This window comes from Ictidomys tridecemlineatus, chromosome 5 (genome assembly GCF_052094955.1).
Source record: "Ictidomys tridecemlineatus isolate mIctTri1 chromosome 5, mIctTri1.hap1, whole genome shotgun sequence".
NCBI classification, from domain to species: Eukaryota; Metazoa; Chordata; class Mammalia; order Rodentia; family Sciuridae; genus Ictidomys; species Ictidomys tridecemlineatus.
Window position 1 is genome coordinate 122258115 of NC_135481.1, and position 23985 is coordinate 122282099.

A 23985-nucleotide genomic window follows, 5' to 3' on the forward strand; every position below is an offset into this window, starting at 1 on the left:
CTACCTAGGAGCCAGGTCCTCAACTGAGGTGAGTCCCTTCGGTCCCCCCAATAACTCCACTTTATGGAGTAGTAAACCGAGGCTCAGGAAGTGTTCTGTGCATGGCCCCAGCCATGCTTCTCCCTCTCAATTGCTCCCTGCTCTGTCTTCTGTCCCCTGCCAGGCCAGGCCTGTGCCCCAGCCTCCCCTGAGACAAGGCAGGGACTTTTCTACAGGGATTTTACTGGGAAAGTTAGAGGAAAAAAACATGGAAACAGAATAAAAGAACAACCACAAGTTGGAAAGTGGACCCAGGCCTGGAGTGTCACTGGGAGCTTGAGAGCAGGCCCCAGGCCCTGGGCACCACCAGCTGTTCAGGCCCCTAGGACTTGAGTGAAGATGACCCATAATTGGAGGTCCAAGGACCCTGATATAACCTGGCTGCACTCATCTTGGGCCCCTACCCCCACCTCTCTCTTTTGGTACAGGGGATTGAACCCAGGGGCATTAACCATTGATTCACATCCTCAGCTCTTTTTTATATTTTATTTAGAAACAGGGTCTCTCTGAGTTGTTCAGGGCCTCAATAAGTTGCTTACGCTGGCTTTGAGCTTGAGATCCTTCTGCCTCAGCCTCCCGAGTTGCTGGGATTACAGGTGTGAGTCACTGCCCCCGGCTCTTGCCCTGTGTCTTGAGTTGTGCTAATTACTTCTCATCTCTCATTTCCTCTAACTGTTGGGGACCAGAGGGAAAGCCAGGCAGAGCTGGGAGCACAGGACCACAAGCCTGCTGTGTTCCTTGGAGGCTGGAACTGCGACTCTTCCCACTCCATAGAGGGGACCCAGGGCTCAGGAGCTAGGTTAGCAAGATGCCTATCTGAAGGAGTGCTGGTGTCTTTGGATCTGAAACGGCCTGTCTGCAGATGCCTGGGCAACATCCTGGGTACCTTCCAGTTTGCTATGGACTGAATATTTTCCCCCCAATTTCATATGTTGAAATCTTAACCCCAGAACATCAGAAGGCGACCTTATTTGGAGATGGGCTCTTTAAGAAAGTAAATAATTAAAATGAGGTCATCAGATTGGGCCCTCATCCAATAGAAAAAGGAAATTGATACAGACATGCACAGAGTGAAAACCAGGTAAAGGTGCTGGGAGAAGGCAGCCACCTACAGACCTTCGAGGAGAGAAACCAGCCCTGCTGCATCTTGGTCTTATCCCTGGTCTGCAGAGCTGTGAGAGAATAAATTGTTTAAGCCCCCGAGTCTGTGGTGCTTTGCATGGTGACCCTGGGACACTAACACACTCAGCATCCTGCCTGGGGCAGCTAGCTGGTTCCAGTCCAGAGTGGGACAGGCCAGAATCTGTCCTCCTTGGATTTTCCCTGACTTTCTTTCTGAGGACGCTTGCTTGGAATCCCCCTGGGAAGGGGTGGGGGCTTCCTCCTCCAGGAGGGCTCTGTGACCCTCCCCACAAAATGCCTTCAACCTGACTTGATGTGGGGGAGTGGGGCCCTTGTCCCTTGGCATCAGGCTCAGCCACACCTCTGCAGTTGTACTGCCCCCGGCCCAGACACTGCCCCTCCTCACTCCTCAGGAATGGAGGGGACAACTACTCCATGGGTGTCCCTGTGAGTGCACTTTTTTCTCTCATCCTGGACTGGGGATAGAACCCAGGGACTCCCTAACCTAGCCAGGCAAAAGTTTCTGCTCTGGCTTTCAACCACAGCAGGGTGCAAGGGGCCTTGGGATGAATTTGATGGATAGGCCTGGTGCTGGAGCCCCTTCCCTCAAGGTAGTGTCCCCTGAGTCAATGCCTGTGCCCCTGGCCTCTGGCCACAGAAGGGGTTGGTGGCAGTCCCTGCTAACATTCACCCCCACTGCCTCAGTCCAGGTCCCAAAAATGGTCCTCTCTCCCTTCCCTCTAGAGGCCTCTGGCCCTCTGTCTCTGCTTCAGTTTGCCAGGGGGATCAAAGGTTGGAATGATTGCCTCTGGAAAAGGGCGGGACTCTTTTGAAAGTGAAAGTATGGGGTCTGGGTTGAGGATGGGGTGGGGGTGGGGGTGGGGCCCAGTGGGCCTGGGCGGTGCTGACCGCGCGGCTGGGAAGTCCCAGCTGTTGGTCACTCGGGCTGTTTTGGAGGTCTCAGGCCTGGACCCGACTTTCAGGGTCTCACTCAGTCGGCTTTTCCAGGGCACCGTCTGCCTGGGCTCAGTGTCTGCTCCCTCAGGTATGTCCTGGTTAGGTGGGGCAGAAGGGCGGACGGGAGCTGCAGATAGCTGGCAGGGACTCAAGGGACTGAAACCACTGCAGCTCTGCTAGTGGCCTTCCAGCCCAGGCTGGCTGGGCCACAGTGCCCGCTCAGCCACAGGGATTCATCCGCCCTCATACCCAGGCAGTCACACACACAAGCAGAAAGCACAGAGACACATGCACAAGACATGAAGGTGTTCATGAAGATGCAGACAGACACAGGTGGACCCTGGAGAAAGCCCCCTGGAGCCCCCTGAGGCACACACCTACTGAACAGTCACACACAGGAGACAGGCCCATGTGCAGACATGCAAAGCTCACGTACACTAAGCGTGGACATATCCCCAGACTCACACCATACCTTAGATCCACTTATCCATTTTCCCTGGGCACCTGCCCTGCACCGGCCCTGGCTGGGGGCTGGGTCAGGTCCATTCCCTGCTCCGCAGGCTCCTGGTCACAGGCAGAGACATCCCAGACTATGTACTTGCCCCTTAATCATGGAGATAGTGTGGCCAGGGCTGGGACTGGACCCACAACAGGAGGTGCTGACTGTGACCTGGGGCTCCTCAGAGGAGGAGCCTCTTCTGCTACGCCCGAAGGAGCAGGCAGCTGGAGAAAGTGTGGCTGAGGTCACAAGTCTGTGCAAAGGTGTGGAGGAGTGGTGAGTGCTTCTGGGGTCAGAGTGGTGACAGGGTGGGGCAGAGCACAAGGGGCAGTGAGGAAGGGCCTCGGATTCCAAGCTAAGGAGGAGGTTGTTCTTCAGGGTGATGGCAGCCTGGGAGCGTTCTGGTTTTTGGCTACTGTGAAGGGGGCCTTTTTGTCCCCACCCCGAGCCCAGTACTAGAGATTAAACCCTGGCATTCTGCCACTGAGCTATACCCCCAGCCCTTTTTATTCTATTTTATTTTATTTTTCAATTTTGAGACAGAGTTAAACCAAGTTGCCCAGGGCGGCCTCAAACTTGTGATTCTTCCTCAAGTCACTGGAAAAACAGACTTTTTTTTTGGATGAACACAACACATTTATTTATTTATTTAATTTAGTTCTGAGAATTGAACCCAGTGCCTCATATGTGTGAGAAAAGTGCTCTACCACTGAGCTATAACTCCAGCCTGGAAAAAAAGACTTTCAAGTGCTTTCTTTTCTTTTTCTTTTTGATACTGGGGATTGAACTCAAGGATGCTCTACCATTGAGCTACATTCCTGGTCCTTCATATTTTTTATTTTGAGTCAGGGTCTCACCAAGTTGTTTAGGGTCTCATTAAACTACTAAGGCTGGCCTCCATCTTGCAAACCCTTTTGCCTCAGCCTCCTTGAGTCCCTGGGATTATAGATGTATGCCACTGTGCCTGGCTTTAAGTGACTTTTTGGGGGAGTACTAGGAATTGTACCTAGGGGCATTTTACCACTGAGCCACATCCCTAGCCCTTTTTTTTTATTTTTTATTTTGAGACAGGGTCTTGCTAAATTGCTGAGGGCCTGGCTACATTACTGAGGCTGGCTTTGAATTTGTGGTCCTCTAGCCTCAGCCTTCTGAGTCCCTCGGATTACAGGTGTGTGCCACTGCACTTGGCTCAAATGACTTTCTTAAAGTGTGTTTTTCTAATAGGCTTTGCTGGGTGTAGGAGAGCTACTGATTGTATTTCCAAAATCAATCCATGAAACTTACCCACCAAACTCTTCTGTAGCTCTCGTTATTTTCAGTCTCAGATTTTCTAAGCCGATAATCACATCACCAGTGAATGACAGTTTTATCTGTTTCTCCCTAATATTTATAGTTATTATTTATTTTTTCTTGCCTTTTTGCCCGAATTAGTTCTTCTAGGCAAACAACTTAGAATATTAACGGGAACAGACATCCTTGTTCTTTCCCATGTTCTCAGACTTCCCTCTTGCAAGGAAAGCTTTCTAGGCAGGTTGGGGTTTCAGCAAGGCCTCCCTTCTGCTCCAGGAACCCAAGGAGTTCAGGACGGAGAGCGATTAGGAGGCTGTGATCAGGTGGAGGGGGATGGCAGGTGGGAACTGGGGGGGCACTTCTGGCCCAGGTCACAGTGGCCATTTCTGAGCTTTAAAGGATGTGATGGCCCTTCCCAGGGAGGGTGGGGAAAAGAGGGCGCAGTGAGCACTGAGGGTTGACTGAGGACCAGAGCTGCTGTAGAGGGAAGGTCTAGAAGAGAGGCTGGGGTTAGGGAGGGAGGGAAAGCACAGACTTGAATTCTCAGTTACAACCCGGTGACCAGGGTGGGAGTTCCCATGATTGTTCTTCTGTGTGACTTTAGTCCCCTGCCACTGGCCCTGCAACAGATGTGGCAGCCTGACCCAGAGAGTGTGTGGTTCAGGGCCCAGGGCTCAGGCTGGCCTGGGTCTGAAGGACCTTAGAACTCGCCAGTGCGGATCCGTCAGGGAGCTAGGGCACAGAAGGTGGGCCTCCCTGGATGCTCAGCGCAGTGACGGACAGGGAAACAGGAGAGTCAGAGAGAGGCCCCATGGCCATGTTGGGCAGGCTCAGGGGTGGGGGCCCACAGGTCAGCCCAGAGGGCACCAGGGTAGCACCTGGCCAGACCAGCCTAGGGTTGAGGGGGCACCCCTTACACTGAATGGTTCACTCTTTTTCTAGACTGTGCTCTGGGGTGGTAGGGAAGGGGAGATGGACAGAGAGTGCAGGTCAGGAAGGAGGGCCACGTCACTGCAGGGACAGTCCTGAGTGCCCACTGGGCAGTCAGATGGTGAAAGCACATCACACAGCACTGTTGGAGGAGTCTTGGAGGTGGGGGTGCCCTCAGCTCCTGAAACGCAGGTCAGGATTGGCGGACAGAGGAAGGGAGGTTAGGGGGATGAGCCTGAGGAACAGCCTGGAGGCTGACATTCAGGGAGACAGAAAGGAGGCCTATAAGACTGGATGGGCTGGAGCCAGAGAAGGTTCAGTCCAGAAAAGTCTCAGGGTTGGCTTGAGGGCACTAGGGAGCCATGGAATGGCTTAAAGCGAGGAATGATCCCTTTGGACCGGGAAGGTCAAGAATTTTGGGGGAAGCTGCTGGGAGCTTCAGGGTCCCTGGTGCTGTGGTTGCAGGCTGTGGGAGCCCCAAGCCTCTGCCTGTTGACCTCCCTTGAGATCCACCTGCTCAGCTGTCCCACCTTCCCTAAAATCCATCCCTGGGCTCCCTAGGAGAGAACTGCTAAGTCTGACCTCTCTCAGGACACCCCTGTCCTCTATGGGGTCCTCTGCCAGAGAGCTCCGTGGGCAGAACCCTGAGGTCCTGGTGCTGCGGGATGAGGACAGCAGAGCCTCTGCTCCCTGTTTCCAGGCAGACCTGGCTCAGCCCTGGCTCTCCCACCCCTGAGCCGATGGCTTGAGGCAAGAGCCAGCTGTGGGCCTCAGGCTCCTCTCTTATGACGTGAGGCAAATGAATCCAGCAGCCTTGTTGTCTTGGGGACCTGATCTGTGTCAGGCATGTCAGTTTGAGCTGTAACTGGCTCTTTTGTGCTTTTGCTCTGTGGGCACCAGTCCCCCAAGCCAGGTACTGAGGGGACCCAGGAAGAGGACAGGGGAGGTGGTTAGATCCTTGCCATGTGTGGATTAAGTCTGAGTGGGCCAGGGTCCCTGAACCCTGGCTCCAGAGGAGGATGGTGACCTGTGGCCGGGGTGGGGCTGATAAGGTCCCCATCAATCACCTGTGTCTGTTTCCCTCAACTGGGCCTTCTTCCAGCTGCCCAGTGGCCTCTGGATCCTGGAGGAAGGTAGGTGTCAGCTGGCCCTGAACAGAAACCTTGCTGGAGGGCATAGGGGTGGGTGAGGGTCAGAGCGAACTGAGGCCCAAGGAGGGGCAGTTCTAGCCTGGTGCCACCCAGAGGTCTTGTGCTGGCTCCAGCCGGGGCTTTGCTTGGTGCCTGGGGTGATGGGTAGCCCTTGGGAGGAGCTGTGGGCTCTGCCTCTGTTGGGCTGCAACTTCAGTACATCTATCCAGCCCTTCTTTTGGCCTCAGTTTCTCCAAGGATAAAGTGATACCTTACTAGCCCAAACCCTCCCCCACCCTGCCCCGTTGCACAACAGGGCAGGTGGAAGGTCCCAGCCTGCGGCCTGCCTGCTGGAGAGCTAGCTCTCCCTCTACTCTCCCACCCCCAACTTAGCCTAAAGCCAGAAAAGCAAACATCCTGGCTAGGTTCAGGCTGAAAGGGGATGTGGTAGAGCCTTGCAGAGGGTGGTATGTGTGCTCCCATTGGGACCCCCACCTCACTCTCTGTGGTGGAGATGGGGAAGGGGAGTGGGCCGTACAGTGGGTGGGAAAGAACATGGAAACCCTCTCCACCCCCTGTTAAATATAAACCCGAGGCCCCTCCTACCATCCTTCCCTTTAGGCTGTGTGGTCTCGATAAGCAGCAGGGTGGCTTAAGCCAGTGCCCTCAAGCCCCACAGCAGCTCTCTCCAGCTCAGAAGAAAAAGGCATAGACTCCCGTGGGGGTCCCTACCTCATCTTTAAGCAGAAGCAGTCTGGATTTTCAGGTGGAAGGGGTTAGGCAGTAAAAGGGCTGGTGGAGGGAGGGAGAGGGGGATTTGGGGTCTCAGAACCTACAGTACCAAAGTCCCAGATGTGGTTGCTGGGCCCTGCCCTTCTGTGGGCTGTGGAATGGACTAGGCCCCAGAATCTGCATGTTCCACCCCATCCCCCCAATTCTAGTGGGAAGGGCTGGTCTGGAAGGCTGAATTGCTGTTGGGCATGGGGGTAGGCATTTTGTGGAGTGGTGGCAGGGAAAGCTTCCTAGTGGCCTGCTAGATAGTCTGGCAGTAGCCCAGGTAGTTGCCTGCTGACACTTCCTTTTGGACAGACTGAGGGTTGCTGCTTCCAGGAAGGTTGACAGGGGCCCTGGGTCTAGTCAAGTCCCATGGGGCTCCCAAGGGTTCTGTGTCTGTTTCCTGAGGCTGGGAACCCTGCGGGCCTCCTGAATCTCCTTCTCATCCCCAGTTCTCCTGCTGCCAAGATGCTGTCACCACGGACAGTGACCCCTGGGCCAGAGCTGCAGAGCCCCAAGGAGCCTGAGCTGAAAACCCAGACCCCAGCTCAGGTTACTGGGCAGATCAGCAGTGGAAAGGAGCCCAACGCCCACCAGGAGGATACCACAAGGCCAGGCCTGGACACCCTGAAGCGGGCCTTCTCCTGGGCAAGCCAGAAGGCCTCTCAGGCTTCCAAGGAGGACCCAGGCTGGCTCAGGCGAAGCTCCCTGTTCCGGTCTTTCCGGCGAACTCCGGATGAAGGTCCAGCTGCTGGCCACTCCCAGGGGGCTGCTACGGCAAAGGAGCCGTGTGTGTTCACAGATGGTGTCAGCCAGCAGGCATCCACCCGGGTGGGGCCTGGAGACCTGGAACCTGAGGCAGGTGAGGGCCTCACTGACAACACTGAGCAAGAGAGGAAACTGAGCCAGAGGAGGCAGCTGCTGAGCCAGGGCTTCCAACAGCCTCTCGTTGAGGCCCAGCTCCCTCAAACCCTGCCTTCTGCACAACCTCACTTCAGGTTCTTAACAGTGTCTTAGGTGAAGCCCCCACTAGGCAAATGAGAAAAGTGAGGCTCATTTTAAGTGGCTTCCTTCCAGCCACACAGCTGGAGAAGCAGAGAAATGAGATTTGAAACAGGATTTGCATGACTACAGAAGCCTCTGCACAGATGTTCACAGCCTGGTTCCTGGTCAAACCAGGGCACCCACCCTCTCTGATTAGGGAGTCACAGAGGGTGTAGAGGAGGCTCTGGGACTGCCCAGAAGAGGACAAATTGGACCCTGAAAGAAGGATGCAGGTAGAAGAGGGCTCCTGGGCGTGGGGCTGACAGGGAGCCAAGCAGCCAGAAACATTGACTCTAGATGCTGGGGCAGAAGCCTGGGCATCACAGGACACATGCAGCCAGAGATCTGACCTATTACACTTGCCATCTGGGCTGCACATGAGGCCACTAGGGCTAGCTCCACAGAGCAAGGAGGAAGGTATGAACTGCAAGTGGGGAGAGCAGAGACTGGTCCAAATTGCTCTTTCCAGCCAGGCTTGGGTCTCCGGTCCTATTTCTACCAATGTGATTATGAGCAAGGGCTCCTGACAGGTGAGGCTGCCTGTGAAGGTTTTCAGCTGGGCCCAGGGCGGTCAAGGGAGGGACTGGGCTGCCCTGGGCAGGATTTGACAGGGACCTCCAGGTCTCAGTTCAGCCCAGGGTCCCGGGGTGGTTCATCTCACTACTCCTCTTGTCATCTGCCCTTACAGAAGGCAAATCCGTGGCTGACCTCATCACTGAGCGGCAGCTGCTAGCTGCTTTCGAACAGCTCCGGTACCTGGAGACAAAGCTAGTAACAGAGAAAGCCTCTCGCACCTTTGAGCAGGACCCCACTGCCTTTGCGCGGCGCGCCATGGACGTGTGCCTACATTACGATGGGCTGGCGGCGGAGATTGGCGCCATCGTGCGCGAGACATTGGGTCCCGAAGGCATAGACCAGGCCGCGCTTGCTGAAGTGGCCCGGCTGGTGCGCGCAGAAGAGGAGGCCCACCCGGAGCTCCCAGCCGACGGCGACTTCCTGCGCACACCTCGCCACTGGCGCCAGCACTGGGAGGACGCGGTGCGGCGCAGCGCGCAGGAGCGAGTGCAGCGGTCAGACGCCCGGGGGCTGACTTCTGAGCCTGACAAGGGCGCTTCCGACCTAGCTCAGCTTCTGGCAGAGCTTGGTGGCTTGGTTCGACGTGATCTGCAGAAGGTGCGGCTGGTGGTGCAACCGGCTTACGCGGCCGCCGGCTTCCCAGCGTGGGAAACCTACCTCCGCGCCTTCCACAGTGCGGTGGCCCAGCGCCTGCAGGAGCTCGCGCAAGCCGCCCGCGGCTGTGAGCAGCTCTACCTTTTGCTGGACTGGGCAGCCAATGTCTATGGCAGGTGAGGCCAGAGCCACTGCGCCACAGGGCGAGAAAGGACTCAATTGGAGGCCTTGGGAAACTTGCCCCGGGTTCCTTTCTTCTTCATTCTCTCCCTGGGAGAGAGCTGGTGAAACCCTCCCTGCCCCTCACAGGGACTTTGGCATTCTTTCCTTCCTGTTAGGCTGTGACTCCCACCCCAGCCTTTCCTAGGGACCCACTCCTGAGCAGCTTCCTGAAGCTGGAAAGTCTCCGTGGAGAGATTCCCATGGGAGCAGGGAGCCCAGTTAGAGGACTTATGCTAGTGCACAAGGTGCCTGTGTGTACCATAGAGAAAGGCACTTCTCCAGGCAGGACACCCCTGTGGGTTCACAGCCTCAGTGTAGGCTGACCCCCACTTTCCCCATCAGATGGGAACCCAAGTGCAGGGTACAACCTGTTGAGGGTTCCACCTCTAGCTCTGAGATGTGATGGGGCGGATTACCTCTCAGAACCGATGGTTCCCAGCATCAGAGGCAGGAATGCCTGGGGAAGAAGGCTGCCTGAAAATCCTGGGTTCCTTAAATTGCTGTATTGACCTCAGGCTGGTACCAGCCCCTCTCTGGTGTGGGTTGGATGGAGATGGGTCCCTGAGCTGTACTCTGTGTGTGTGTTGCTTAGAGCCGAGTCTTGGGTGTAGGCCAACCATGAGGGTAGAGGTCACCACTGAGGCAGCCTGGCAGAGGTCCATTTGGACATCTCTTTTCAGAGCAGGCACAGCTGCTGGAATGCCAGGAAATCCAGCGGTCAGAAGCTTCCGGGGGAGGGAGTTAGTGGCATGCACCCCTAGAGGGCAGGGGTGGTGGATGGGGATGCAATGTGTGAACAGAAATCCAAGCTCAGGGCCCTGCGCAATACCTTTAGACTGTGAGCCTATTATAAGGGGGGACTCCCTGCAGCATTGGAGCCCAACCCAGGCCAGCACCCCCACTTCACGGTTTTCCAGCCCTGACTTCCTGGGCGCCCCGGACCTGGCACTGCTCACGGAACCACTGCCCCCACTCCTAGCGCCTGACGTGTGGGCTCGACTGGAGAGCGACTACACCAGTTTCTTGGAGGTAATGCCAGTTGGGCCTGGATCCAGGGGCAGAATCCTGGGGGAGGGTGGTCCCAGGAGGGCGCAAGAGGGGTTCTGGAGGCGGGTGGGGGACAGAACCCCCTCCTGGAAGGGTCTCACGGTAGCCTTATCCTTCTCCCCAAAGACCAAGATCACAAGCTGCTTCGAGGGCATCCTGCAGCTGGAGCAGAATCGCTGGGCAGCCGGGGAAGCCCCTGAGGTGCTTCAGGGCCTCTACCATGCATCCCTGTCCATTGATGTCCACATGGTGGGCCTGGGAGGAGACGGGGGTGGGGGGAGGCGGGCAGTGAGGGGGGGAGTCGGGGGGGAGGGGCTTGTGTTCAGACCTTAGGCCCGAGGTGGGACCCCAGAGCTATCATATCCAGTGCTAACCATTCCTCCCTATTAAAGGGAGCCTGAGGCCTCCGGTGGGGTGGGACCAGGGACCCCTGGGGCACATGGCTAGGCTGGGGTACAGCTCCTGATTGACTGGTGGACCACGTGTGGGGAGTTGACCTTCAGGTTGGGCCCTGCTTAAAGCTGGAGCGGTCCTGTAATCCCAGTGGCTCAAGAGCTGAAGCAGGAGGATTGCAAGTTCAAGGCCAGACTCAGCAATTTAATGAGGACATAAGCAACTTAGTGAGACCGTTTCAAAATAAAAAATAAAAGGGCCTGGGATGTGGCTCAGTAGTTAAGGACCCCTGGGTTTAACCTCCGGTACAAAAAAAAAAAAAAAAAAAAAAAAAAAAAAAAGAAAAGCTGGAACCGTGACTATGAGGCAGAGCGGGGTGGGCTGGAGACATCATAGGGCCATAAGCATCCGGGAATCCGGGTTGGGGCCCCCGACCGCGCTCAACTCAGTGTGGCTCGCAGCTGGTGGCGGAGCATGTGAAAGCGGCGGGCGCTATCTCCGCGGAGCTAGAAGCCACTACCCTGCGGATCTGCGCGCGGGCGCTGCGCCTGTTCCTGCCCAGGTGCGTGCGCGTCCTCGGCCAGAGTCGGGTAGATGGAATGGTGGGGCCAGGAGTGGGCGGCGTCCACCCTGTGGACTCAGGATGCAAGAGTCCAGTGGGAGGGAGAGACCTTCATCTCAGTTCTTGAAGTTTGGGCGGGAGCCCGAGGTCATAGAGCAGGCGGGAGTGATCCCCAAGGCCTCTGCGTACCCTGCCCCCAGGTTTGAAAAGTCTTTTCTGGAGTCGGAGGCGGTGAGCGAGCCGCACCTGGGCGCCTACATTAACGCCTTCGAGGAGCTGAGGTAGGTCTCTCTAGCTCTTCCGCAGGAGCACTGCCCAGCGTGGCCAGCAGGAGGCGCGCGAGCTCTGGAAACCTTCCGGGAGGCCGCGAGTGATGGAGAGAGGAGCTGGGACCCGGCGTGGAGGGCGCTCCCGGAGTGTGAATTCCAGCAGGCTCTTAACACCTCCAGGGACCGACGCTCTCCGCCCCGGCTCCTGCCATGCTGACCTCATTCAGCCCAGCCGAGCTGGGGCCTTGAGAGGGATGCGAGAGGGCTTAGCGCTGATCAGTGGCCAAGGAGGCCCACTGCCCTAGTCGCAGGGCTGTTTTTTCTCCCTTCGTCCCAGCCAGACTTCTTCCTTTGGGGGTGCACCCCCTCCTCAGAGAAGCCCTCCCTGACACTCCACCCCGGGCTGTGCTGTGTGGGGTCTGGGCCGCTCTGTTCCCAGCAGGGGAAAGCCCTCCCTGGGGGATGGGCAGATTGCTTCTGTGCCTCCAATTCCACTGTGCCTTGGTGTCCTCCCACTGCAGAAGGCAGACTCTGGGCCACCCGTCGGATCCCAGTCTGTCGCTGGCTAGCTGTACACCTCTTTCCTCATCTAGGGTGGGACCAGGGCATCTGCTCTCTAGAGCTGTGGGAACTCCGCCTTCTTGTGGACACTTGGGATGTGCCAGTCATATGTGTGCTCTACCCACCTAATGCCGTTCTTCCAGAGGGTCTTGAACCCACCTACCAGTGGGGAAGTGGAGGCTCTGGAAATGACCCTTGTCCACTGTTGTAACCAGTGGGTGGTGGAGCCAGGACATGAACCAGGCCTATATCTGTCTGTCTGTCTCTGTCTTGTTGCTGAGGATGGAACCCAGGGCCTCACACTACCAGGCTGCTCCTCAGCACTGAGACCCTGGGGGCTGGCTCATGGCCAGGGAGCATTCTCCGCCCCTTGGTAGGCAGTGACAGAACTTCAGCCTGCCCTGCTGTTCCTAGCCTGTGGGGACTGGGTGTAGCCTAACCCTCAGTTTCCTTCAGCAGGAAATGATGAAGTTCAGTGGAGGGTCTCTACCCAGCATGGTTGTGTTGCACTGTCCCATCACCAAGGGATAGGGGATTTTCTCTTCCTGCTTCCCAGCAGGTGTGATCTATTCCCTGGAGTCTGGGGCCCAAGTCCCAGAGCTGCCAGAAGGAAGCTGGTCTATCCCTTCTATGACTGGCTCCTAGGGCTTGCACTATGCAGCTCCAGGGACCATCCTTCACACTATAGTCTAAATGAATGGAGCTTGTACAATGCCCAGCGTCCAGGGGTGTGTGCTGGGTCTTGTTTCCCAGCCACTCCCCCATGGCCATCTCTTCACTTGTCTTGGACCTTCCCAGGACCAGTCTTCTGGCTAGGTTCCCAGGAACTCTAGAGGAGCTGGAGAAGCCGCTAGTGTCTGCTACCTGTAACTTCCAGAAGCACTTGCTCCAGGGCTTGCAGCATGATGTACAGGTGAATGGTACAGCCCTTTCCTTCCTACTTGCCATAGCCAGTAGGTGTCACCTATTCCATGGAGTCTGGGTCCATGTCCCAGCATTCATTTGAAACCCCAGGGGCAGTTTCAGGGCCCTGTGTTTGGGGGATGGGCAGGGCCCTGATGAGCTTCCAATTGAGCAGCGATACTTGGGAAACTCGCCCCTTCTGTTGACCTCTAAGAGGTCAGGATAGTGGGTCCAAGGAATCAGGCCTAGACCCTTCACCCTGACCCTCAAGTTGTCCCCAGGCACACCCTAAGCAGGATGGTCACTAAAATTCAAACCCTGCCACTGGAGCTTCTGCCTGGAGGAGGCATTCTGGGAAAGGCCCAGTGACACAATGGGTGGCTAGGAGACGGATGGCACAGGGAATCCAGCAGAAAAGGAGGTCAGGGATGGTGCATTGGGCTCACTCCCATACCTCTCTGTTCCCAGCCACTCTTCGGGGCCCTAAACACCAAGAGCTGGCTGACACAGGACACACTGCATCCCATCATGGACAAGGTGGTGGCCTTTGCCCACCACCTCAAGCATGTAACCCCAACACTGGCAAAGGTACTTGGAGGGGGAGGGCCCTGCAGGGTGCCCAGGGGCTGGGGTTGTTGACCCTGACCCTGTCCATGCCTGCCCAGGAGACTCTGCAGGAGGTGCACCGTTACATTGTCCGGGAGTACCTGGCACAGGCATTGAGGCCCCGTGAGCGGTTTCGGGGCGTGGAGCGTGTGAATGGCTCCCAGAAGATGAATCTGGATGCCCAGGCAATCAGTGACACCTTCCAGGGCCTGGTAGGAGCAGCATTCAGCCATCAGGCCCTCCACTAGCGCCTCCTATTATTTCTATTCTGCACTACAGAGAATCAGGTTGGGATTGGGGGAAGGGGCCTAGCACTCAGCTGGCCTTGGGCAGCAAAAGTTCTCCTCTGCATGCTCTATCAGGAGGGAGGGTGGCTGGGTGTTTGGGATCAGCGGGGCAGCCGAAGGGGACACTTTGCATACATGTGCAGTTACCTGGACTTTAAGGGAAGGAGCAAGGGTTGCAGCCCTATCTGATGGGCAAAGCCTCCTGGAGGCCCCTAGGCACTACAGACACTCCTAGGAGCCCTGGGAGCCCAGGCAGTCCCTGCTCCCCACACACCCTTTATCTGGGTTGCTGATCCCTCACTCACAATAGTTCCTGGCAGCACTTCCTGGTTGGGGCCTCAGTCTTCCTGTCTGGGCAGAGACGGGGAAAACACGTGTGCTGGAGGTAGGCAGGAAGACGAATACTGTGTTGCAGATGCAACTTCAGTGCCCAGCTCTGTGTCCCTTGCAGCTGTGGGAAGGGACATGAGGCAGTCACATGGGGGACTGCTGCCAGGCAGTTGCAGGGCTAGGGTGCACTAAAGGAGAGGCTGCAGGCAGGGGCTACTGGGAGCGGTGGCCCAGCCCACACATATTTTCCTGTCTGGAAAGGGCTCTGAAGCCACATGGCTTAACCAAGCCATCCCTTGCGTGGCGGAGATCCTGGGTGAGAGTTACAAAGACGACATTGGACAGCACCTGGAGACACTCATCCAGAGCTACCCCGACATCAGGTTCGTAGCCCACCTGCGCCCCAACTAGGTTCCCAACGAGAGCCAGGGAACTTGAAGCTTGACATTTGCTCCCTCTCAAGAGTCTAGGTGGCAGGGCTGGGGATATAGCTCAGTTAGTGGAGTGCCTGCCTTGCACGCACAAAGGCCTGGGTTCAATCCCCAGAAACACACACACACACACACACACACACACACACACACACACACACACGGGTCTAGGTGGCAGTGGGTGGGCTGGTAACCAGCGGAGGGTGGAACTTGAACCCAGCGTGGACCTGCGGACCTGCATGCGCATGTGTGTGAGGACCGCATCCAGGGAGGCGCCTCTGACCCCGGCCCTGGAACCAAGACGAGCCCTTCCGTGTATTCTCGACCCGAGTTCCGGTCAGTCTCAGGGCGCGATCACTCTCAGGGGCGGGGGCCATGCCTCCGCCTCCGCGATCCCCAGCCCGGAACAAGCCCCCTGTGAATGCCCCAGACTTCGATGGGCCAGAAGAGGAAGGCTTTGCTGCAGGAGTGGGGGCGGGGAACTGTGAGTCATCGGAGCCTATGGAAATCCCGGTTCAGCGCACTCGGTGGCTTTGGAGATTCCAGGATGGGGAGGCTGCTGAAAGTCCCTGGCCCAGCCTCGTTCCTGGGTCATGGCTGCTGTTCCCGGTTGGAGTGACTGCCACATTACATCGATCCGGGGTTTCCCTCCAGCCCCTTCTCGCTGCACCCTCCTTACCTGCTGGGGGCGGTTCTGAGAGCCCCTCACTGTGATCTCGTGGGAGGGGGCAACTCGAGATGTCTTTGGGCGGGAGTCTTCTGCCTCCACGGCGCCTCGCTCCTTGCTGCTGGCAGCGTGGACACCTTTCCCAGACCCGAGGTCTCCTGGCCCGAACCCTACCTCCCACACTGCAGCCCATCGCCCCCTCCCTCCCTCACCACCAGCACCATTTCTTGGACTGGTCTCCCGACTCCCTCGCTTTGCGCAGGGCCTTTCCTTGTGGGCATGACCCCTCCCCGGCGCGCCTGTTCCTGGCCCCTCCAGGCCCAGGTACGGTGCTCCTGCCCCCAGTCCCATGCTTCCACTTCCCTCCGGAGCCCCCTCCTCCTGTCCTGGGTCAGTCCTGTCCTCTCTGATGAGCTTCAGGAATGCTGAGTGATTCATGCTTCCTCCCCGGCCCAGGGGTTCCGTCAGTTCCCGGTTGTTGGAGTGTCAAGGGGTGCAACTCTGCAATGAGGACCCTTGTGTTTCTGCAGGCAAAGCCACATACTGGCCATTCTGGCACTGCGTAGACTGAGCCGCCGTCGGAACCAGAGCCTCCTGCAGCATGCCCAGGACCGGCTGAGGGCTGCAACTGAAGCTGTGGGCTCAGGAACCGCTCAGGACCGCGTGCTCTTCGGGGAGATCGAGTTGTCTACTTTTAGGATCCAGCTGATCACTTGCATCCAGGGCTCCCTGGCCTGAGGGGGTTGTCAGGGCGTGGCACTTAGCTCCAGGCTAGGATTCAGGCGGTCATTAGGTCATTAGGCCCTGCCTCCAACTCTGAGGCCCAGAGTCATGGAATCTTTGTCCTCAGCCATGCTTGGCTGCTCAGCAGGAGGCAAAGATGAAGATATTTCAGACATTTGTGGGGGAGAATATTGGAGTAGCAGATCTCTTTACTGCAGCTGACCAGGGAGAGCTGCTCTGGTAACTATCCAGCACCAGCACCACCCCAGTCTGAAAGTGCAGAATGGAGTATTTATTCAAAAAATAAATGTGAATTAAAATGGTGCCTCTCTACTGAGGGGGCAGGGCCAAGCTGGTTGGGAGTGGGAGACCTAGACCCATGCACTCAGGGCCATGCTGGAAGGCTCCTTTTGGTGGGTGACCCTTTGCTACCTATCATATCAACAGAGAGACTGAGGCAGGCCTAGAACTGGGAAGGCGCCTGCCTATGCTACAGGAAAAACGGGCCTCGACTTTGGGACTCTGGGTCCATTTGTCTCGCTAAGTTGGCCTTGCCCTGTGGGGATGGGCACTGTTCTGCCTCATCCTAGGCAGGCCTAGGCTCCTGGGGGACAGGAACAGGCCAAGGCTTGTGGCTTGAAATATTTGGGTTGCATGTGGCAGGGACTTTCCAGTAATGAAAGTTGTCAGGTTACTCTAAGGGGAGTGCTGCCTCTTGAGTGTGTATCTGGGGGCATGATCTGCAGGTGTCAGCATTGGGAGAGCTTCCAGGAGAAGCTGCAGAGCGCCCTTGTGTGTGCCCCTTCTCTCTGGAATTTGCCTGCACTCTGAGAGCCAGGCTACCAGAGAACCTGCTGGCATTAGCAGCTGAGGCTTTCCGGGAAGGCTGAGAGCTAAGAGGAAGCTGAGACAAGCTACCTTAGATGCCCCTCCTCACAGCTCAGAGCCAGAACCTGACCTAGACCCTGGCTGGAGTTGGGCCAAGTAACTGAGGGTGGGCCAACGTCCCAACAATGAATTTTTATCTCGAGAGGGCTTAGGTACAAGGTGAGTGGGGGATGCATCTCTCCCAGCTCGCCCTGGCCCCTCCCTGCTCTCTGGACAGCCAGGGGGCAGTGCCCAGGGATATTTGCACTGGGACACAGAGCAAGGTCTGAGTCAGCTGGGGACCTGGGGCAAGTGGACTGAATGCCTTCAGCTTTTGACCACCTCTGGGAACAGTTGCCAGAAGCAGTCCCTGCTCCCCCATGGATGCACCAGGGCTTGAAGCCAGAGGCAGAGCAGGCCAGGCAAGGGACTATCCAGACCTCCCTGAGTAGGGTGGGGTGGGATCAGGCAGGGCAGGAATGAGGAAGTAAGGTAATGTTGGGGTTCCCGGGCTTCAGGTCTGGGTGGGGGCAGGGACTGTGAGTGCTCATGATGTCAGGCAGTACCTGAGCTGGTAGAGAAACAGGCTGGCAGTGGGGCAAGTGGTCTTGGGTCTGCATAACCCAGGGTTCAGAATGTAAGAAAGGATCTGCCCTAATGGAGGGCTCTAAGGGAAGAATACTGGCCAGTTTTTCCCCCTGCCTGACCCCGCATGTACCCCCAGCAGCCACCAGTGTCCTGCTGGGGGAGTGGCCGATAGGGTTCAGAGGAGGGTAATAGGCAATCTGGCCCAGTGCAGTGGCACACTCCTATAATCCCAGCGACTGGAGAGGCTAAGGCAGGAGGATTGCAAGTTCAAGGTCTGCCTGAGCAACTTAATGAAACCCCCTATCTCAAGATAAAATGAAAAGTGCTGGGGGTATAGCTCAGTTGTTGAGCACTCCTGGGTTCAATCGCCAGTGTGGGCATGGGGGTGGGAGAGGAAGCCTTATCTGACCAGGTTCTCCCCAAAGAGGTCCTGCTACCCCAGCCTACCTTTGAAGCCCAAGCTATTCACTGAGCTCCTGTAGCCCCTGACTCTGACCCTGACCCTAACTGGCTTGACCCTGCCTGAGCCTTTGGCTGAAGGTGATGTTCCAGGGCCTGACCAGGCTTCCAACCCAGGCTATGAAATGTGGGAAGGCTTTGGTCTTGACTGCTAATTCTCAGTGGTGAGGAGTTGGCAACTTTCTGTTTTGTTTGTTTGTTTTGATGCTGGGGATTGAACCAAGGCCCTTGCCCATGCTAAGTACAGGATCCACCACTGAGTGGCACCGCAGTCCCTAGGCAAGTTCCTTTCCCTCTCTGTGCCCAGTTTTTCCAGCTGTGAAAAGGGCTGGGGAGGATGAAGAACCAGCACAAAGACAGGCCCCTGGCCTCCCTCTGACCCATGTCCCAGGAGCCCCACCAGGTGAGGGCCTATAAAAGTCAAAGGTCCCTGGATGTGGGAGTGGGGGACCCTTAGTGTCAAGCAAAGCATGAAGTTGGGGAGGCCCCTGAAGGTGACTCAGAAGAGGCTTCCAGGGATGATCAGGTTCTGCCTGACCAGAGCTTTGTAATGCAGGCACGGATTTAAGCATAGACCCTCTCAGAACCTCAGGGTCCTCTTCCTGAGGATTTCTAGATCTAGAGATAGGAAGTCAGGGTTTGCCCCTCTGTGTTCAGAACATCAGAGTGATCCCCACTTGCCATCCATGTGCATGCTCTCATGAGTCTGGCAGTGATCAGGGGCTGGGGCTCAGCTCCTCAAGGCCCAGCTAGAAGCAGGAGGCCGATGGCAGTTTCCACAAGGGTGCAGTCAGTGGGGCTGGATCTGTGGGTTGGGGGAGCCTAGACTGGTTCAGGTCCAGGGCTCTGGCCACTGGCCTTTCTGCCTAGAAGGTGGCGGCTACTTGGGATCCTCCTATTCCCTTTGCCTTCTAGGTCTCATGAGGCCTTGAGAAGAGTCTAGGGTGTTCCCTTGGCCATCCTGTTGTCCAGAGAGGAGAGGAGGGTGGGGGTGCTGGCTCTAGAAACTGCTTCTGGACTTTTTGGCTACTTGTCTGGCTGGGCCCCCTGGGACAGAAGGCTCTTGTCCTGCTTCCTTGCTTCTGTCATGGAATAGGACAGCCTGAGACCATCCGCTTTGCCTGTAAGCTCAAATCCCAGGCTCTGCCAGCTGTTCCCTGGTCTCCCGCCTCTACCTGGCCCTACTTCCCCACAGTGTGGCCTATGGCTCGTCTCTCTTCAGGGCCCAGCCTGGCTTCCACCATGGACACCCGTTTCCTAGAGTCCTTCATGCACTGGGGATTGCCTCTGGTCTCCGTCATGGAGTCCCAGGTCCTTGAGACCAAACCTATTCTGAGTTTTCTGGGCTCCAAGCCAGGCCAGGCTGGGAGAGAAGTGAGAAGTTGCAGGGACCCCACGTCTCCATGCACAGGACAGGAGCTCAGGTCTGTAGGTTGGTACACTGTGTGTGCTGCTGGCTCAAGGACATTGGGTATGGTGGGAGCAGGGGACTTGAACATTCACACCAGCTCAGACTAGAACCTAGTAGCCTCTGTGACCCTCTGCCCCTCCTGGTCCCTAGGCTCAGGCTCAGCCCAGGCTTGAGTGTGCCAACTGCAAAAGCCTAGGAGGCTGGGGTCTGGGGACTGTGATGGAGTCTCAGCTCTGCTCTCCCCTCACTGGTAACCTGTGGTCCCTTCACTCTGGGGCTCAGACTCCTTGTCTATAACAAAGGAGAGAGTACCCAGGAGGGAGGGAGCTCGGGGGTGAGTGAGACTATCCACACATGGCGTGCTTCAGGTGGCAGTCAGCATGTCACTTGTGACCACAGCCTCTCCCTCTTCCTTCCTTGCTTGGTGACCTGGCTCCTTCCTTCCTGACCTCAGTCCTCAGAAGTCCTCTGTATGTGGGGGCAGCACCCTCAGCAGCTGGGCAGGGGTCCCTATGGAGCCCCTCACCACTGCCCAGGTTGGGACAGGAGGCTACAGGGTCCTCAAGACTACCTTGCTTCACCAGTCTCACTTCCTTCCTTTGCTACCACAAAAATTCCCTTTGGGAATGGCAGTTAGGCCACAGGGGCCACCCACCATCCATCACCAGGCCCTGGGGAGGACAGGCTGTACAGGGACAGACCTCTCCTCCACCAGCCTCTGTGGAAGGTGGGCAGGGCCTGCTGTGATAGACAACGCTGTTGCCGAGGGCGATTCCACCGAGCTCTAGGTCTTGGGGATCGACCTTGTCTAGTAGAGGGGCTATGCTGGGAGCCAGGAGCCCCTGGCCAGCGGCTTGGTCTCTTGGGTCTCCTGCTGTCCGAAAACACTTGAAGGGAAGTGAAACTTGGACATGTCACACCTCCCCATCAGTCTACCCTTCTGCTGGGGCTTGTGAGGCCTGGATTAGTCACTGCAGAGGCCCTTCCTCCTTGCAGGGACACCCTTCTATATATCTGCACACAGATCACCCACTTATTAGCTGTTTTAAAATTACTGTGTTTTCATTTTTCACCTTTAATAATGTTTTGGATAGTAATGCATTTACATAGATCAAAATCAAAAATGTTCTTCAAAGACATAAGGTGAAAGTCTCCTTCCCATCCTTTCACCTTCGTAAAAGCAATTCTTACCCAAGGAATATATATGAAAAGCGAAGTTACTGGCACCATTGGAGAACCTGGTTTTCCTGAAGGGGGTTGGAGTGGGAATATGGGACAGTTCTTCCTGATCCCTGTAAAATCAGCCAGTGAGCCTAAGGCTCTGAGGTGGATAGAATCCCCAACAATAGGACCTCTGGATGTTGGCAAGGAGAAATTTCAAGAGCTATTCTTCTTTCTGGGGTGCCTGCCATCTGCAGCTGTGCTCAATGATGATGTGGTATAGCTAGGATTCCAGCCCAGCTGCTGAACCCAGAAGTACCACATTCTGGAGGAGGGCCTGGTGCTGAAGGCTGTGCCCTTTATGCCCAGTGGTTGCTATTTCTGTCTCTTTTAATCCATTCCTTCAACCCTCCCTGCAGCCTGTGGGAGTTTGGGACAGCCTCCCTCCCCTCCCGTCTTTGCCCAGCCCCATGAATTGCTGGGATTCCCGGGAGAGCTCCTGTCCAGTGATGAGCCTGTGTCATTGGGAGGACGCCCTAGTGAACTGAGCTCATGGGTTGTTTTCCTGGAAATCACATTGGCTGGGGGAAGAGCTCATGTGCAGCTGGTCCTGGGCAGCCCCAGGCAGCCCCCCGCAGCCCCAGGAGCTGAAGGGAGGGAAGCTGACCTTGGCATCTTGTATCACTACCAGAGCCCTTTTGAAAAGATGGGGGACTGCATGGGGGAACCTAGGGGCGAGACAGCCCAGCTTGGGGAGGACCATCTCATCTCTCACCCCCATGAGTTTTGTCAGGGCTGGCACCTCCAGAAGGCCCTTGGGAGGCCATTGGGGTTAGGGTCCCATTGCTCCATGGGCCTGGCCTTCTACCATGTGGCTCTGTCTTACAGAGCTGGGCTCACTGAGCCCCTCAGAGGCCAGGCCTCCTCAGGCCTCAGTTTCCTTTTCTGCCAAATTCCAAAAGGAGTCCTTGGCCTGGCTTTCTCTTGGGAGAGAGGGGCTAAAGTGGATGAACAGCTTCCAGGGGGAAGGACCACCTATCCTGTGTGTCTCCTCTGGTGAATGCTCTCAGGAGGGTATGCCTGAGGGTGGCTCCTGGTCAGCTGTCCTGGTCATCCCATGATCCCAGGGAGGTCATCAGATTCCAGCCAAAGCCCTGTGCAGCTATAAATGACCCTGAACAAGTCACTTCCTCTCTTAGGAAAACTGGGTGGTGGCAGGAACACCAGCCTCAAAACTTCAAGCTTTGTGTACACCTAGCTTCTCTGAGACTCAGTTTCCTCTTCTGTCAACAGAAGATATAAGGTCAGCCCAGTGCATTTAGTGAGTGGGGCCCCCCAGGGAATAAGAGGCGCCAGGAAGGGTCCCAGGTCTAGGGATGGCCTGAGAAGTGAAAGGAAGAGGCTGTGTCCTGAGAGCCAAGACAAGAGCCGTGGGAAATGCAAGTCATCACACAGAGGGAAGTTGGTCTGGCCACGGTGGGAGGACTGGGGACATCTGTGAATGCCCTGGTCTGCTCCTCTGGGCAGCCCACTCCACAGCCAGCACCCTCCCCTGACTGAGGCTACCAGCCAAGACTTCTGGCCAGTCCTTTGCCTGGAGTCAGGCCCAGCAACTCAAGAGCTCCTACAGCAGCTGCCTGATCAGCCCACCTGGCCTTTGCAGCCACCAAGCCCAGCTCAGAATGCTGTCTGTTCTGCCTTCAACTTCCTCCTCTGCTGGACAGCTTCCCTCCATCGACGTTTCCAGAGAGTCAGAGAATGAATTTAGGGAGGGCAAATAATACACCACCCTGTAGTGTCCTCTCGCCAGAGGCTGCCAGAGCTGGGTCAGCCCCCCTGCACCACAGGGCAGAGGTGGAGGTTTAATTAATTGACTGAACAAGGTAATGAAAAATATTGGGATTTTTCTGAAAGAAGTAGAGGACAATGTCTCCTATTTCTGCATCACAGGCTTGGAAGTCCTTCCTTGTGTCTGATTCCCCTCCCCCTCCCCACTGGGGTGGAACCCAGTTTTCACACATGCTAGGTAGGCACTCCATCACTGAACTGCATCCCCAGCCTTTATTACTATTATCATTATTTTTAATTTTGAGACAAGATCTTGCTAAGTTGCCTGGGCTGGGCTTGATCCTCCTGCTTCAACCTCCCGAGTAGCTGGGATTACAGGTGTGTGCCACCGCGCCTGGCTTGTGTCCCATTTAATCAAGCTGCATTTCAGAAATTGAGCAGCACTGGAGGAGAAGCAGTATGGCATATTGCAGCTATATCACCGACTGGCACACGACTGGACCTATCTGTGCCTCAGTTTCCTCACCAGTACCCACTTCGTTCAGTCGTCTGATGAAGTCAATTATGCTTGCAAAGCACTTGGAATAGAGCTTGGCCCCTGTGGATCAACGTCAACTAGTATACCCAGATGAACTGAAAGCAGGGACATGAACAGAAATGTGCAGGGCCCATGCTCACAGTGTCACTATTCACAGTAGCCAAAAGGTGGCAGCAACCCAAACGTCCATTGAGGGATGAATGGAGAATCAAAATGTAGTCCATCCATACCATGGACCACGATTCAGACTCTAAAGGGAAGGCAATTCTGACACCTGCTGCAACATGGAGGAATCATGAGGACGTGATGCTGACGGAAGTAAGCCCGTCACAGAAGGACAAGTGCGGTATCACTGCACTTCTATGAGGTGTGTGGAGTTGTCAAAGCCACAGAGAATGGTGGTTGCCAGGGACTGAGGGGAGAAGGGAATGGGGAGTTATTGTATAATGGGGACAGAGTTCCACTTCTGTCTTGTACTAGGGATTAAAACCAAGGGTGCTCTGCCACTGAGCCACATCTCAGGGCTTTTTAATTTTGTTTTGAGATAAGGTCTCACTGAGTTGCTGACTGTCTCTCTTAAGTTGCCCAAGCTGGCCTCGAACTCATGATCCTCCTGATTCAGCCTCCTGAGTGTCTGGGGTTACAGGTGTGTGCCCCTGCACCTGGCTGAGTTCTAGTTGTGCAAGATGAAGAGAGTGCTGTGTATGGCCAGTGGTGATAGGCACACAACAGTGCCGATGTACTTAATTCCACTGAACTGTACACTTAAATGGTACATTTTATGTTATACATATTGTACTAGAAATTAACAGTAATTGCTACTTGAGCAGAGGGAAAAGAGGGGAAGCCCCATGTGTCCAATGAGCCCCTGGGTTTCACGCAAGGAGTGAACTGGGCTTCTATGCAGGTGCTGGCTTCTATAACTTCTATCCTGGGCTCCCTAGCCAGTCCTTGCCAGTTCTCTCTGGGGGAGGTGGGGACCAAGACAGCAGATGGTCCTGTACAAGATGCTCATTTCCTGCGCGGGGTTGGGTGGGTGCTGGAGATCCTGGCTGCCTTGGCTCCCTTGGGAAGAGCCTGGACTCTTGGGGACTGTCAAGAAGGGATTAAAATAGTTCCTGTCCTGTGGGCCTGCCCCACTGGGTATCATCCTTCTGCCCTCCCTTGAGCCCCATTTTCGAAAAATTTCCCTTGTGTTGGGGACAGGACCTTTGACC

The 23985-nt window shown here is 56.1% G+C and overlaps 1 protein-coding gene and 2 long non-coding RNA genes across 7 annotated transcripts; 1 reads left to right on the forward strand and 2 right to left on the reverse strand.

The window, feature by feature from the left end:
* Positions 1 to 511: 511 nt before the first annotated feature.
* On the reverse strand, positions 512 to 2863 carry LOC144377960 (uncharacterized). The gene is made up of 2 exons (XR_013439312.1): positions 2591 to 2863; positions 512 to 2213 (listed from the first exon to the last, which is right to left on the reverse strand). It is a non-coding gene; the product is annotated as an uncharacterized LOC144377960 (long non-coding RNA).
* On the forward strand, positions 2042 to 16276 carry Exoc3l4 (exocyst complex component 3 like 4). 5 transcript variants are annotated; one of them, XM_078050958.1, is made up of 13 exons: positions 2042 to 2206; positions 2803 to 2893; positions 7194 to 7603; positions 8474 to 9131; positions 10095 to 10206; positions 10351 to 10473; positions 11079 to 11179; positions 11380 to 11460; positions 12808 to 12922; positions 13381 to 13500; positions 13578 to 13730; positions 14397 to 14518; positions 15764 to 16276. In XM_078050958.1, the coding sequence occupies exons 3-13, from the start codon at positions 7210 to 7212 to the stop codon at positions 15969 to 15971; spliced, it is 2187 nt and encodes a 728-aa protein (XP_077907084.1). In that variant the 5' UTR covers positions 2042 to 2206; positions 2803 to 2893; positions 7194 to 7209; the 3' UTR covers positions 15972 to 16276. The 5 variants fall into 5 exon arrangements, with proteins under 5 accessions (XP_077907084.1, XP_077907085.1, XP_077907086.1 ...); XM_078050959.1 differs by having other exon boundaries at positions 10351 to 10464; XM_078050960.1 differs by having other exon boundaries at positions 10351 to 10425.
* Positions 10801 to 15767, reverse strand: LOC144377962 (uncharacterized). Its single transcript, XR_013439314.1, has 2 exons — positions 15246 to 15767; positions 10801 to 14256 (listed from the first exon to the last, which is right to left on the reverse strand). It is a non-coding gene; the product is annotated as an uncharacterized LOC144377962 (long non-coding RNA).
* Positions 16277 to 23985: the final 7709 nt, after the last annotated feature.

Coding starts and splice junctions, on each gene's coding strand:
- Exoc3l4 (XM_078050958.1), top strand. CDS start 7,210: ATGCTGTCACCACGGACAGTGACCCCTGGGCCAGAGCTGCAGAGCCCC. Junction 9,132..10,094: donor GCAGCCAATGTCTATGGCAG/GTGAGGCCAGAG, acceptor ACGGTTTTCCAG/CCCTGACTTCCTGGGCGCCC. Junction 12,923..13,380: donor GCTTGCAGCATGATGTACAG/GTGAATGGTACA, acceptor CTCTGTTCCCAG/CCACTCTTCGGGGCCCTAAA.